Source organism: Motacilla alba, chromosome 20 (assembly GCF_015832195.1).
Source record: "Motacilla alba alba isolate MOTALB_02 chromosome 20, Motacilla_alba_V1.0_pri, whole genome shotgun sequence".
Classification (NCBI taxonomy): domain Eukaryota; kingdom Metazoa; phylum Chordata; class Aves; order Passeriformes; family Motacillidae; genus Motacilla; species Motacilla alba.
Genome location: NC_052035.1, coordinates 8,481,110 through 8,497,500, shown reverse-complemented (window position 1 = coordinate 8,497,500; position 16,391 = coordinate 8,481,110). Strand labels below are relative to the sequence as shown.

Genomic DNA, 16,391 nt, shown 5'->3' with positions numbered 1-16,391 from the left:
ACTAACTAAATTTGACTTGTACACTAAGATCTAAACTGTGATTAATTTGGCTTAGTGTAATTGTCTTTACTTTTAACTAATTGCAAGTGTGAGAGGCCATTTTCTCAGCAAAATCCTCATATCGCTGTGAAATCCAGAATACATCTGGGTAAGCACAAAAAACCTCAAATACTTCTAATAAGATGGACCATCCTGTGTTTCTGCAGATCATTTAGTAAAATAGACAAAACAGGAAAGCAATTATTAGATATTAATTATTCCAAGAAGCAAACAGAATGGCTATAAATAAATAGGATGACAATTCTTAAACATCCAAAGCAGGATGAGCTGGGAGGAAAAGTCCTGCAGAACATTCACAAATGCTGACTACTGAAGTGACAGCTTTCCACCAGCTCTGTTACTCAGCACTTGTGTATGTTAGCTGCTGCTATGTCACCAGATTTAAATGAAGACTGAACCCTGCATGGCCAGACAAGAGAGGAAAGGAAGGATGCACAGGAAAACTACACTTCAAAGTAGCAGTCAGAGTTTTACTTTCACCCTAGGCTAAAAACAGGGATGTTTCACACCCAAACACACCTTAGAAAAGGTCATTAAACATAGAAACAGTTTCTGAAAATGATAGAGGTATGTAAGGCAAATAATCAACCTCTGAAAAGCTTCCTTTGTTCCTGGGTTCCACAAACATCGGCTTCACTTCTTCTATTCTTTTGGTAAAATCATGCTCCTGTTGGAAAGAGAAGGAGCAGGTCAGAAATGCCAAGTGAGCTCACACCACAAGAACAGAACTGCGCAGAAATTGAGCAGTTTCAGGTCACTACACTTCCCACCACAGCCTGCTCCTCTCCTGCCAAACACAGGAGGAGATGGAAGCAGAAACATGCAACCCCCCGAGAGCACTAGCAGTGACTCCTTGCACCTCGGACATCAGGCAGATGGGAGAGTTGCAGCACTCACCTCCCAGTCCCACTCCACAGCATGAAACCTCTGCCCCTGCCTTTTCAAGGAGCATTTAAACCAGAAGTGTTCTAGGAAATCTCACCAGGGACATTCAACTCATGAGCACAGTAGTACCAAGAGTTACAGTTGCAATAGTTACAAATTAAAGGAGAAATGCTCATATCGGGATTTTTTTCCCCCCAAGTATTGAAACACAGCGACCAATTCTAATTCAGAGGTTTAATAAAGAAAGTAATGACTAAATAAAATGTGACATCAGATGGAATAATATTTTAAGATTCTTTTGGGTTTGGTTTCTACAGCACTGCACTTCAGTATATTGTGATCAAAATAAAAGAAGCATTACCTGAGATTTTACCTTCCAGATTTTATAATTTACTTATTAACAAAGAATTTTTCATAGAATGCCAGAACATTTTGGGTTGGAAGGGACCTTAATAACCATCTAGTTCCAACCCCCTGCCATGAACAGCAGCCACTTCCACTAGAAGGTTTTTAATTAACATAGTTAAATGGAACAACTACAAGCTGCCTGATGTAAGTAACCAAACCACCTAACAAAGGCAGAGCAATGAACATACTCTCCAATATTCCAGGCTCTTATCCATGACAGGATACGATGGGAAGAACACCAAGAGCCCATGTGGCACAACTCTCACAAGGTTACCTGCAGGGAGAGAAGACAAGTGTGCAGCTGAGGGCATCTTCATCCTGGGATGGAGAACATGGACTGCAGAGGACAAACAACAGTGTGGCCTCCTTCCAAAATATTTTCTACTTTCTTGACATGAATGATTTTGCATAAGAAGTTGTTCCATTTCTTAAAATAATTTGATAATCTTGTCAAGGTGTAAGCTTTAACACAGAAGCCAAACTAGCCTTCATTTATCCTCCACATCCTTAAAGCATTTCTAGATTTAACAGATTCTTTTCAATCATGTTAGCCAAGCTACACAGATGATCTTCTTTTATTCTGTCCTTGTGTGTTATGATTTTGTAATTCTATTATACTTATAAAACATTACCAAAACAATAAATGCTGTCTTCAGGCAGGCTTGACACAGTTTAAAATATCACACAAAATTGCACTGATTTCCTGTGATCCTCAATTGCTCTGCTCATGCTTGGCTGCTTCATCTCTGGCTATTGATTTCCTAGTTTGAGCCACTTTCAGACTGCATTTAGGAACCACATTTTGACCCAAACACAAACTCCTGACAATAAAAATGAAGTCCAGACTTGAAAATATGAAGCCAGGGACTCAATTTTGTGTGCTATTGCAGCAGCCAGCTGCCTTGAGCAAGCAGAAACACAGGAAACCTGACAGCAGCGGGCTATGCACTGCAATCCTTTACCTTTCTCTTATTACATCTTCTTTAGCATTGCCCTTCCTAAATTTCCAAAAATCCTGGGCATGAACCCATTTCTGAAATTCCCACACTTCACTTACCAATTGTTTTCCCCAGAGAAGATAAATAATCCTCTGAAAACCTACAAAGAAGAAAAATCAACACCATTGCATTTCCTTTTCTAGGTTTTTCATCCACACTGACTTTGACATTCATCTAAAATAACATTTCCAGACTCCCAGTTGCTCTCCCTTCTGTGGCAAGCACCAACACCAAGGGCAAGAATTAATAATACCTTGACTACATTTTATTAATACTATGAAATATTCTCACTGATAGCTCTGAAGATGATCTAAGCTCCAGTATTTCAAAATGCACAGGTAGAAATGGGCAGCCATGTGAGTAGCAACACACATGAGAGTTCTGACAGGAAGTCTGCCAAGCCTGACTAACATCACAATGATTTAAAGCAGAAATTGATTAATTAGGTGTGGTGTTGCTGCAGGGTTTGGTTACTATGGTTGTTATTTAGTAATCACTTTGTCTTTGGCTGAAGAAGTCCTGCTCTCCAATGAGCCGAATTTATGCTCTTCCAGACCTGACTGAAAACTCCCCTGTTCTCTCATGCCTTTATGTTCCCTTTTTTTAGTGCCCTGTAGTTTTGAGCACTGTTTTCCCAGAAAATTTATATATGCATGGAAAAAACCTAACATATATACCTTTATAAGACACACAAAAACCAGTACCAACACAGAGGTGTTGTCAAAACAGAGTGAACACAATGAAGCCCTTTCCTTCAAAAAAATCCCCCTGTTGTAAAGCCCTGGAGGGGTGGAATCCCCAACCCCACCTCTTTAAAAGACATCATCTTCAACAGAAACACACTGAAATAGCACACTAAAACTCCTGAAAATGAGAAATGCAGTCTGAGGGTTTTCCAGATTATGACTTCTCTGTAAAAATCCATGACAATTGCTGAGTCCCTTTCCAGTTCTATGGAACATTTGGCCTTTGCTGGCAGCAGAAGCACTGCCAACTCTGAACAGCAGATAGAAAGAGACAAAGTGATGGAAGACCAGATGAGCAAGAAAATGATGATGAAAAGCTTGACAAATACTTGGACATGTTTTTCTTAAGAAGGCAACCCAGAGGTGAAAGAGAGGCTGGGCATGGTGACAAGCTTTAAATATAAAAATAGTTATTGCAAAGGCCAGTCATGCTTCAAGTTAATTAAGTCTTCAGCAAAAAAAAAAAAAAAATGTGGATAGGGTTCAGTGCAGCTCCTGGGGGATGGTTGTGGGTGCAGGTCCCAGCTGAGGCTGGTCAGGGCCATCAAGGACTATCAGTGCCCTGGTACCTGATCCCCTCCAGACCTTCAACAGGAGTGGTTAAAGGGTGTTGTTATTCAGCATTTATCCAAGAAAACCACTGGAGATCCCTTACTTAGCAAGCATACTCCTGTTAACAGAACCCAAAACTCCAGAGCAGGATTCCACATGGAAGTTCATTACCTTCTTTCATAGGTGGAAGTAAGCACAGCTCCATCAGGTCCCTTTGGAATGATCCCAACCCAGAGCTGGTGTTTATCAATTACATGAGGATTCTCCAGGCAAACAGGAAAAGGGCTGGAGAAAAAAAGAGGAAAATCCCAGTCATACCTATTATATGATTCCCTACCAGTTCCAGAACTATAGAATGGTTTGGTTGGAAGAAACCTTAAAGCTCATCTCATTCCACACCCTGCAGGGTGGGAACACCTTCTACTATCCCAGACTGCTCCAAGCCCCATCCAGCCTGGCCTCGGACACTTCCAGGGATGGGGCAGCCACAGCTTCTCTGGGCGAACAGAAGACTTTAAAATCCTGAGATAAAACCTAAATCCACAAGAGCAGATTGTGCATTCTTCAGGAATGGCAGTGCTCCCACATCCAGGTACTCACATCTGCATTTCCATTGTAAATGATGAGAGGGGTGAGAGTGTCCCGCTGGTGAGGATGATTGTCCTGACTCCCTGTCGAACGAGCTCGTGCATGCTGTACCCAGGGCTGAAACACCAATAGCTTAAAGTCTTCCCTGCATCAAATAAAGAGAAAACACTAAGAAATCAGTCCAAGTGGAAAAACTAGACTACGACCAGCATATAGCACATTGCACCTGAACTTCTGAGAGAAACCAGACAGCATCCAAAGCTAAAATTCCAGATGTATGGTATGTCCTGCTTTGGTTCTTCCCAGATTTAATGACTTTTAATTAAAATATCACTGCTTCCTCATAATCTAATAAGAAAGTATGTCCAACCTTGCACTGGCTTGAAAAAAGAGCTCCTTCTCTATGAGGAATTTCCTATGTAGCTATTTAGGCTATAAATCTTTCACTTAAACTTCCCACTTTGCCCAGAGTCAACTCCCAAACATTTAAACATTTCAATTTCTGCTCTAATATTTTGTGGGATGTGGTGACATATATATATATATATATATATATATATATATATATATATATATATATATATATATATAAACACACATATGTATTTTAGTGTATGACTCTCAAAATATGTAAGTCATCAACAGAAAGAATATTAAGAAAAATAAATAAATCACATCAGTAATTTCTTTCAATGCTCAGCTCAAGCTTGCTGAAAACTGCATCAGCTTGTAAGAGACACAGGCACAAGGGAATGAAAACAATATCCATGTCAAGAACAAGAGCAGCCAAATGAAACATTAGCTTTTGTTTCTGTTTCTGCTTTTTTATGATTAGTTTCAGTAATAAAAATAAATGGTACCTTTCACCCAGGTATCATGTGCATTTCTGTGAAATTTACACACATCAATCCAAGCCTTCATTTCCAAAAGAAAAAAGCTGGTGTTTTCAGGAAATCCCCATTAATACTTGCCCAGTGAGTCACTTACTGCTTAGAATTACAAGTGAACGTTTAGCTAAGAGTTTTACCCTTCCATATCATTTGGACAGACACATCCAGACAATGCCCAAATTCTAGAAGACTCACATTCCAAAATTCAGCAAATTCCATGTCTTTCTAATTTACACTAACAATTGGTGCAAATTAGTTTGGACAAGCCAGTGAGAATCCACAGACAAGAACAAAGTCACTCAGCCAGGAACCCAAGAAATCCCAGCACAAAACCAAACTGGGCTGATATGGGATGGCCTGGAAAAGGACAGCAGCCCCTCTTGTCTGCTCCTCCAGTGCTCAGCTGGAAACACATTTCTGTAACCCAGCATGACAAGTGCCAAGCACCAGTTCCCAGTTCATGGACAAGTTGGGACTGCTGTACGTTTTTAGGCTGGTGTGCTGCAATTATGCCTTTAAGCTTAACAACAACAAATCCATTTTCAAGGTCCCATTCGCCAGCAGGACGTGTTGGGTGTTAAACAAAGCTGGTCTCTTTTTCCATTCCTGGTACAAGGACAGCTAATGCAAGCAGATATGGCTTGCTAATAGTTTACAACGTGATGATGTAGACCAAACCATGAATGGGAACATTTTAACTTAATGTTAAACTGCAACAGTCCAATACTGTTGACATAAACAGCATCTGTTCCCAGATGACTCAGGCAGGAATCTCATCAGCTACCCCAAGCTATGCCCCTTCCCCTCACCAACTACTTTGTAGAGAATGACGTTTGAGTGGATAATTTCCGCAAAAATCCCTGGAAAACAGCTGTTCTTAAATGTTTGAATTATTTCTATACTATTTGCTATATCACTACAGGAAACCAGAGACTCCATCTAACATGTCTGCCCTCTGCCAGGCTTACATAAAGAACAAGTGTCAGCATACTCAGGTGGGTTACACAGGTACTTGCAAATACTCTTCTTATTTGAAAAACAAATATATCAGAATCCATCTACTGAATCACAGAGCTCTCTCACTGCTTTGTATTTGTGTATAAATCCTCCAAATTGTGCAATTAACCTAAAAATGTGTGTATTAGCCTCTTCCTGCACCCATCTTTAACCAAATCCACTCAGAATTATTCCTGTATCTTTAAACTCATATTGAGGAATATCTCAGGAAAACAGCATTTAGAGATTACCAAACAGCACTAATCTCATGGAAACATTTAACGGGCTATTATGTGCAAACCCAGTAAATTCTTGGAAATTCATTCTTTGAAAAAATGTTACTTTTGTCCTTAAAAGAAAGACTTCCATGAAACAGATAATTACACACTCATGAGCACTTAACTGAGTAATTAAGTAGATAACTATGAGACAAAGTATTTACAAAAGTCCCTGAAGAGTGTTCTGTTAAGAAGGCTTAGGTAAAGGGATCTGCATCTGTCTTCTCTAATTGAAAATGTTTTGCTTTCAACTTAATTATTAAAAAAAATAAATTAAAATATCGGAAAGAATGAATGTTGCAGTCCAACAAAGCCAAGCTTGGTGTTGCTTTATAGGAGCATTAGATAAGCCTTTGATTCAGAGGCGAAGTTTCTTTTCTTCTAAATATATGGTTTTGACAAACAGTTACATTGAGGTAATTCTAGATACTGGGATCTGCAGAGCATAAGGAACAAAACAGGTGGGAGGAGATTAACAAGGAGAGGGAGAAACCCCTCCAGTTCCAGTTGAACTGGAAAGTATAGCTGAAGCTGAAACTATTGAGAACCGACAACACGCCCTGAAAGTTGCTTAAAGTAGGAAGTTTCGCAAAGTAGGTGATCCAGAAAAGGTAAACATGCCCAAGGCAAGGCATTTTTTGCCTAAGAATTCACATGATCTGGACAAGATCTCTAGCACATCACATGAAACTTCCCTACAGAGCTACAAAAATGTAACACCCTGCAAGGTAAATCATTTCAACAGAGAATGGAATGGAGTTCAGTTTACTCTTCTACCGCCTATGACAAACATTTCTGCCATCATAATGAACCTGAGCCCCCTTCTTGCAAAAGGCAGTTACAGCCTTATTCAACACCAATTTTGTGTTTAACTCAACACAGTTGTACAGAGAAATCCAGCTGGTGTGAGAACAGAACCTGCCACGAACCTCAGTATCAGCCTGAGGGTTGCAGGAGAGTTCCCCGTTCTTGGCCGCTCTGAAGATTTTCTCTACACCAGTACAAAGAATTCCATGATGGAGATGATCATCTTTCACCAGAATCATTGCCCTAAAAGAACTCCAGCAGTGCACAAAACACCAAAAGTACAAGAAATTCTTATATTGAGACAGCATGAGTCACCTCCCCTTCAGAAATAACTATAAAAGTGAAAAGGTTGTCCCCAGTTCATTGTATCCACAATGGAGCTGCACTTGTTTTCTTCTATTTGAATCAGAAAGGAGCAGTTGAGGAGTTTTCAATGCAGCTTTTGCATGAACCTCCCCAAGAACAGTCCTGTACCTTGTCTTTTTGAAGATGATGAGTTCCAGAGATCTGTCCTTTGTTTCTTTTTCTGATTGCCATTATCCACATGAATATGTACCTGAAGGAAAGTAACAAACATTTCTAGCAATGGCTGCAGAAATGAACTTGAACTTCATCCCTCAAAAAAACCTGGCCTACATTAAGAGTAATTCATGCAATTAGTGCCACTTTTACAGTGTTACTACGGTTATATAATTTCCTGTCTCTTTTCTATTTTGCTTCCAATATTTCATAACTAGGAGCAAAAATTTCAAAGTTTTCTGAAATTTCCATTTGCTGCACTTTCATAATTTAATTTACGAATTCATTTTAAAATTGTGGTTTTCTTCAGAATCTAAATTAAATACCGTTCCTTTGGTGGCTTTTTTTTTTTGGGTTGTGTTCTCTTTTTTCTCCCTGTAATCAACATCGTGTGCTGTACTACCCACATCCTTCCATGTCTGAGATAATGAAGGACAGACATTAAATGCTGTGAGGAAAAAAGCAGCACATAAAAGCTCCCACACCTTGTAATATTTAGATGTTGCCTGACGTGGCAGGAACCCAGTTGTGACTCCTTCTGGGGGATCCATGCTGAACACTGTCTGCAAAATGGAGGGAAACAGAACCACAGAAATATTTAGGTTGGAAATGACCTCCAAGATGGTTGAGTCCAACCTGTGACTGATCCCCACCTTGTCACTAGCCCAGAGCACTGAGTGCCACATCCAGGAATTCCACAAACACCTCCAGGGATGGGAACACCACCCCCTTGGGCAGCCCCTTCCAATGCCTGACAACCCTTTCCATGAAGAAATTCTTCCTGATGTCCAACCTGAACCTCCCCTGGCACTGCATAAGGTCACTTCCTCTTGTCCTGTCCCTTGTTCCCTGGGAGCAGAGCCTGACCCCCACCTGGCTGCTCCCTCCTGTCAGGGACTTGTGAGAGTGAGAAGGTCCCCCCTGAGCCTCCTTTTCTCCAGGCTGAGCCCCCCCAGCTCCCTCAGAGGCTCCTGGTGCTCCAGCCCTTTTCCAGCTCTGTTCCCTTCCCTGGACATTCTCCAGCTCCTCAATGTCCTTCTTGTCATGAGGGGCTCAGAACTGAACACAAGACTCGAGGTGAAGCCTCACCATTGCCCAGCCCAGAGGGACAATGACCCCCCTGGTCCTGCTGGCCACATTGTTTTTGATACATACATACACATACATCCTTTTGGTAAAATCCCTAATGTGTCTTTGCACTGAGAAGTGTCTCCACAAATGTTACTGCTGCAATAACCTTAAATTTATTTCCTTACTCTTGTTATCAAATAAGACAGAGAACCTTGAATAAATGTGGTTCTTCCAGGCAATTCCTGCTACCCACATGGTGCTCTCATTGCTCCAAAAACTGCAAGTCAGTATCTAAATATACTCAAACTATATAAATGACAATATTATTATTCACACTGTTCACGAGACTGACTGTGGATAAACACTCTGAGGAGATCAGTCACAACCAAGCACAGAAGAGCTTTTGGAGTTCCTTCAGTTTAAAATTTCATCTGTGGTCCCTCTGCTAATAACACTCTGCTTAGAAAAATAATCAAGTTGTAATCACATCTAATTGTCCATATATTAAATTAAAAGCTTCTATCAGAGTTATGCTTTTCCCCCCTTTCCTGCATGTGATGTCTCGTGACTACAGATGATGCTCTTCCAAACATAAGGCATCCCATTGCAACTTCAGTGAAAACAGCTGTGGTTTTCAAATATTTACAACTCTGTTAATTTTTCCAAACAAAATTTCTCCAGACATTGATAGGAATTAGCCGAGCTCATAAGAGTATCAGCTAGTTACAAGATGTTCCACAGCAATTAAAAAAAAGAAGCACAATTCCTGGAAATATTTACTTCTGAAAAATAGCCAAAGATATGGTGTACAAAAGGCATTTTACTAAGTGTTCTTTGAAAAGGAAGAAAAAATTTAGTATTAATTAAAACAAGCTGGTGATAAATTAAGACTCAAAGACAAGGCTCTGCAAGAAGCAAACACTGTTTACCCAACAAAAACTCTGTCCATGTCCCACCCATCTCAAGATGGCAAACTTGTACCCTGGCAGATCCTTTGCAGGCACTGTCCACGTGCATGTGCTCAGAGCAGAAAAGGGATTGAGCTTTCTCCTCCCAAGTCAAACCTCCTTTTTTATCTATCCACAGCCCAAAAGAGCATGCACAGAAAATTATATCCAGTTTTGGACCACGGTCCCCTGGGATCAGGGGATCTGGTTTCTACTTCTGAATTTTCCTCATCTCTGAGCTTTGAAACTCCGAGAAACCAATTTAAATTAGGCTCACCCTCAGAACAGCAACATCTCCCAGTACAAACCACCTGGTACCAGTGTACACAAATCACTACTGCTGTACTGGAACACACACGAAGGTCTTGTTTAAGCACTATTAGGAAAATGGAATCCTGTGTATGCCACTGTGAATGCAGCCCCACAAACACCCATGCATTCAGAGTTCAGTGCTGCAAACCTGCCAGGACCATTCAAAACACACCCAAGTGGCTTGTGTTATCATACAGGTCTGCAAGGTTTGAACAAAGTTTTCATTTCTAGTTTTAAAGAGGGTGTTAACCGCTGGTGCCTTTTTGCACACAGGTATCAGACAGAACACTGTCTAATATAGAGGCCCACTGCTCCTCTGAATTTTATGGGGCTTGAGATTTTCATAATCAAAGTTTTGGATATCAGACAGACCACTGTCTAATACAGAGGCCCACTGCACCTCTGAATTTTATGGGGCTTGAGATTTTCATAATCAAAGTTTTGGAAGTGCACAACAGGGAGATGACAGACAGCACTATGTGGATGCCCACAAGTGTCACATTCAGTTCCTAGGAAACTGAAAAGATTTTTGTTTTAGACATCTCATAAGTTAATAATTAAATGAAAAATAATAATGAAGATAATAAATTATCTTTTGTTTGCTCTTTTCCTTAGCCTCACTTGTTATTTCATGAGATGACCTCATATTCCCCAACACTGCTGCAAATAAATTCAATGACCCAGCTCCACCTGGTGGATGCTAAGCCCAGCCAAAATTTAAATCCAGCACCTCCAAAAAGGGAGACCAGAACTACAAAAGAACAACCTGGGCAAAAAAAATCAGATTAATCCATCCCATTAGGCAGCAGCTTTCTCCTCAAAAACTGCAAACAAGTGTACATCCCAACAAGAATAAAATTGATCCAATATCTTTCCACATCTTTTAAACCAACTCTTCCATCCCTCATATATATATATTCTATATTTATCTATGTATAGAAGCAGCATTAAATATTTACCTGGATAATATCTGAGACCTTATGCAATCCAGATGTATTGACAAATATCCCAGTACCTGAAGAAAGCAACATAAGATTACTCTTAAAACACAAATATACATCCACCTGTGTATAGCCACACCTTGTCTGAACAGCTCAACACTCTGCATATGACTTGAAAATATTCTCAGAAATAAATAATTTATTTCAAGTTTTTCATCATTACTCAAGATGCAAAGAGAAATATAAAACTGGCATTCCATGTCTGACACGCTGGGAAGCTGTCACCCCAGAAAATTAAATACACTTCTTAAAGATCCTCTCCATCTTAAAAATGGGAAAGGAGCTAATTAAAGCAGCAATTAGAGGAGCAGTTAACATATGAAATACACTGATGGCAGGGATTTTGCAGCAGAAATGATCAACAGATGCACTTGTCAGGCCAGAATGCAAATGGCCTAAAAGGAAAAAGGTGCTGGGCAAAGAGAAAAGGAAGGGTGGATGTGTCATCCAAGGATGCCCTTGCAGAACTGACAGTCTGTATTCTACTCCCTTCAATGTTTTTTTCTGAGGAGTCTGCTGGTAAGAGCTAAGTCATTCTTTTAACACATGTAGAAGCTAAAAAATTTTCTTTACAGAAGAACAATTTAAGAAGAAGATGCTGACAGTCATTAGAACAAAAGCTTGCTAAATCAAGGGGAAAAAACCCATATTATATGATTCTCCACCTCCCTGTTTTTTAACTCCAGGACCAAGGAAGAACTCAAGACACAAAAAGTGCCATCAGCAAAATGTCAGCAAGCTTCACACCACAATCCATGTGGTTTTGGAGAAAAATAGTGTCTGTGCAGAAGTCCTCAATGTGCATGGATGGACCCATGCACAGGTACACACTCCTGTTTTGACACAAGGTGCTTCTCAGCATCAGTTCAGTTACATGAACAGACATAAAATATGTTTCCCAGCAGAGGACCCTGAACGTCTTAATAAACAGGCACAAGTCTTTAAGGTCAGATTTTAGCTTATAGAGGCTTTATCATTTGATTGTCTCCCCTAACAACACCAATTTCCAGTTTCTTACACTAAAGAGGAAAGTCTGAGTAAAAAAGTTAAAAAGTTCATGCACTTACGGCCTGAAAGAAACTGTAAAATCTGCTCCAGTGACTCCAAGAGGGAGGATTTGGTCTGTAGTGTTATTTGGGCTTCTGCAAACAGATCAAAGATGTAGCTGCAATTTACAAAGAAAAAGCAGAAATGGGTAAACACTGTAAAGAATCAAATAGGCACAAATAATGTTACTCTTTCAGAACAACAATTTCACCATCATGTAGCAAAACATGTTTCTGTCTCCATGAGAATGAAAACTTTCCAAGAATAAAATTAAGTACTTGCTTATAAAGACAATGCACAATAGTGCCATGGCAAAAAGCACACAGACCATGTCATTCCCTTTTTCCATCATTCCTCTCCAACATACAATCCATTACTAATTTAGAAGCAGATTGCAATTTCCATAATTTTTTTTTACCATGTACAACAGGCACCAGTTTAGAAATGGACCTCCAGAGCTCAGATGTACCTCAGACACACCACTGCAGCACTGGTACCTCTGCTTAAATCATGACACAAAATTGAAAGAAGCACAGCTTCTTCCAGCTTAGGAAACCAAAGCAGAGGATTTTCCACCCTTGAAACACTAAAAAAGGGAGTTCCTCCAAAAATAATGATTACAACAGATAAGGGATTTCAGGAAAACAAAAACCTTGAATAAATACTATTCCCAGAAACTAGAATAGAGCTATAACCCCAACAGCTGCCCCAGCTCTAATTTGCTGTTCTTTTTAACATTTAAACACATTAATGAGAAGAAATTTACCTTCCCTCTTTGGTGACTCCATTACCATTTGCTGGCAGCTCCACTGCATCAATAGCACTTTCAAGTTGAAGAAGAATTTCTTTAGGAAAATTAAGAGGAAAGTTAGAGTGCACAGAAAGTCATGTCTGGGACACATCTAAGTCACTTTTTCAAATGTACTTTATTTCAACGGCTGTTAAAAAAAGACAGCAGCCCAGCTGTTATCTCAACTCTGTAAACAAAACAAAATGAACAAAACCAATTTCCTGGATACCATCTTTAAATATTCATATTCAACTCTAAGAACTTCCATGACCTCAGTTCCTAATGAAGCTGAAGTCAGCAGCTAAATGTTAAATTCTTTACAGACAGGGAAAATTGTTCTTGGAAATGCTTTGTATACACGAGATATCTCAAGCTCTTGATGTTAACTTTAGGTTCTGACAGCAGAATGATGCAGCTGATGCAATTCCAGCACACTGACAAGATTAGAAAACATGGGAACTTCTAACAACAAAAGAAAAGACACATTCATTTGCCAAATCTCTCTTCTTGGGAAAAAACTAACTAAACATTCAAGAAAGTTCTTGGGAAAAGCCAGATCACTTAAGCATCTATGAATGTCTCAGATATAAGTGATGTACATGGCAATGCTACATGAGCTTGATCTGTAATTGCTGACCTTTTCAAACTGTTTCAACAACAATTTTCAATACCACAAAAAATACACTTACTCTTGATCTTTGCTATATCTTCCAGTTCCATGTTCAGTCCTGTTGAAAAAAGTGAAGACTTCAAAGAGGTTGTTTCACACCTATTTCATTCCCAGCTTCTTTATGCCTTTCCAGAAATCATGGCTATGAAGGTTAGAATTGTGTGCATGGAAAGATATTTTTGTGTTCCCCTCACTGTTCTCTTTCATAGCCCCTCATGTCACATTGGTTTGATCAAATCTTCCAGTGCCTGGCAACAATTACTAATTAACAACAATTAACTTACTAACAGGAGCGTAAATATCCCAGAAACTTTCCCTAATAGTTATTTTCCAGTTCTTGCTAGTGGCACTTTATAATCCCAGAGCAACAGTGATGTGTCACTGTCAACACACCTGAAGTGGCCAGCTCCATGTTGAATTCAGCATTGATTTCATTCTGTTGAACCACTTTGGCTTGTTCCTCCAGGACAACATTTATTGCATCCATTGCCGAAGCCAGATCGTAAGGAGTCAAGTCAAAAGAAGAGGACTCCTCACACAACTTCTCCTAAAATAGAAGGGATGGAAGAATTATTCTGACCACTCTGTGTGCTGTTTGTTCAGGCAGTTTCCGACATGATGAAGTCCAGACAACCAGGCTTGATTTTATTTTTGATCTCCAGCTCAGGCCAGAGGATATTTTATAAACACCTGAAGACTCTGACTACTCATACACAACATTCTTTCTGAAATGTAGCACAGATTTTGCCTCTTCTACATTATCAACATTCTAGAGAGTAGAGACAGTAATTGTCTGATGTTCAAGCAGAAAATCCTTCTATTAGACAATTGGTTTGTTCTTCAAAAAAGCTATTTCTCTACTTTCTATTTAAAAAGTAGCAATGGTTTAAACACTCAGGATTAGTAAGTTTGACAAAACTTTCTCTGGCTTTGAAAATTAAATCACATATTGCTTTGCAAGAAATTTTCTTTCACAAAAAGAATCATTTTCCCTGAGGATTGATGATAAATCATAAGGCCTAACCTGCACAAATATTTGACTGTAATAGCTATGAAGAAATAAGTTATAAAGAAAATAAGTGCTGAGCGAGCTGCATGTGTAAATAGTGTAATCAGGAAGAAATTAATTTTATTTCAGGATAATCCCTAAATTTCCACATATTAACCTGGAAGAGACAGCACCATCAGATTACTATTGCAAAACGAGAAGCTGTTCTGGCTAATTTCTGCATGCAGGAATCAATTAGTACTTCCTGCACACTACAAAGGGAAAAATAAATCCAAACCCCAAAAAACTGTGACAGGATTTCCACACATTTTTTCAACAGAAAGAGATGTTCTGAGGAAAGGAGAAAACCCTGGATGCAGCAATGCAAGGCTCTCCAGTGAAGCAGAGCAGGCCCGAGTGGCTGTTTACTGAAAGGACATCAGGCATTCAGACAACAAACCACAGCTGTTCAGCAGAAATCCCACTGGGAGACTGTGGCTTTGTGTGGCAGAGAAAGGGACATATTTCAAATGTTCCTTTGCATTTCATCATTTAGGAAAAGAGCTGCAGTTTCCAGCCAGCTAAAAGGAAGAACTCCTAAGGCAGCATTATTTATTTATTTCTTGTTTTCCTCTATGAGTGAGGACTTGGAAATATTACAAGAGTCCTGTTTGCCATCTACTGCACTTGGCAAAGCTGATGCAGCTGAGTTTCAAGAGTGGGTCTTCCATGATTTCTTACACAGTGTTTTCTTAGAAGTCTCCAAGAAAAGAAGCACCTCATAAATTTGGAGATGTACCCTTTAGAAAGAAACCATCACCTCATAAAAAAAATCAGCAGTGTCAAAGGACTGTTAACTCAACTACAAAAATGTAACTGTCACAGAAACAAGAAATGTTCATGATAATGAATATTAGCAACATACACCTGAGTACAGATTTTACAGGCTGCTTGCTTTACTCTTTGGGTGCAGATTGAAGATGGTAACAGACCAGAACAACTCACCACATTGTGAGCTTCATCAAGTATCACCACCGTCCCCTTCAAGTCCAAGTTGTGTGATTTCCTGCTCTAAAGACAAAATCAGAACAAGGAAATGGGCAAAAAGGCCACTGAGAAATACAGATTTGATTGGCTGAGAAAGTGGATGATGAGATACTTTTGGGTTTTCATGTATTTTTTAGTTGGGTTGGTTTTTTCCTTTGCGAAAACAGCGAGTAATGGCTGTGGCTGCCTGACACAGAAACCACAGAATCACTTTCTCTGGAAAATGAAGGTGCTAAAATGTATCATGTAAATGTTTACAGAGGTTACAGTTTGTAATAAAGAAAAAAAACCCAGGTGTGCCATATTGGGATTAGCTTAACTAATTTGAGAAAGTTTACCTATTAATTTGAGTCACTTTGAGTCATTTTTGGCCACAGAGATCTGGGAGAAGTGGAGTGTAAAGCAGAGGATTTGCCTTGTATTTACAATTTGATGCTTGTGTTGCCTTTGCCAGTGGATATTCTGGACACACCCCCTTCAGCATCACATCATTTCACAATGTTCTCTGCTTATATGGCTTAAGGGATCTTTTCAATTTATTTTTTAATTTATTAAACTTTCGGTCTTCCTGCAATAGTGGGGTGCAATCTGGCTTTTACTAGAATTCATTAATTACTCCAAGTTGCATGAAGATGTCAGCACATTTGTTTCCACAACAGAGTTTTCAAAGGTTTCACTTCCCATCCATAAAATACAAACAGCTTATTACAACTGTTTGTACACAAACCCAGAAGTTCAGTTTCTACTGAAAGCTTCCTTATTCTAGAAATCATGCAACAGCTGCAGAAACA

At 39.5% G+C, this 16,391-nt stretch overlaps 1 protein-coding gene across 6 annotated transcripts in view; it reads right to left on the bottom strand.

The window, feature by feature from the left end:
- RTEL1 (regulator of telomere elongation helicase 1) overlaps window positions 1–16,391 on the bottom strand; it is a 48,090-nt gene that overhangs the window by 25,423 nt on the left and 6,276 nt on the right. For all 6 annotated transcript variants that reach the window (XM_038159033.1, XM_038159035.1, XM_038159037.1 and 3 more), the window contains exons 9-21: window positions 15,559–15,624; window positions 13,959–14,112; window positions 13,585–13,623; window positions 12,872–12,950; window positions 12,126–12,223; window positions 11,017–11,072; window positions 8,213–8,290; window positions 7,683–7,764; window positions 4,250–4,382; window positions 3,821–3,934; window positions 2,411–2,451; window positions 1,542–1,627; window positions 650–727 (exon numbers count right to left, since the gene is read on the bottom strand). In XM_038159033.1, the coding sequence (XP_038014961.1) occupies window positions 650–727; window positions 1,542–1,627; window positions 2,411–2,451; window positions 3,821–3,934; window positions 4,250–4,382; window positions 7,683–7,764; window positions 8,213–8,290; window positions 11,017–11,072; window positions 12,126–12,223; window positions 12,872–12,950; window positions 13,585–13,623; window positions 13,959–14,112; window positions 15,559–15,624 (1,104 nt within the window). The remainder of the gene's footprint in view (window positions 1–649; window positions 728–1,541; window positions 1,628–2,410; window positions 2,452–3,820; window positions 3,935–4,249; window positions 4,383–7,682; window positions 7,765–8,212; window positions 8,291–11,016; window positions 11,073–12,125; window positions 12,224–12,871; window positions 12,951–13,584; window positions 13,624–13,958; window positions 14,113–15,558; window positions 15,625–16,391) is intronic.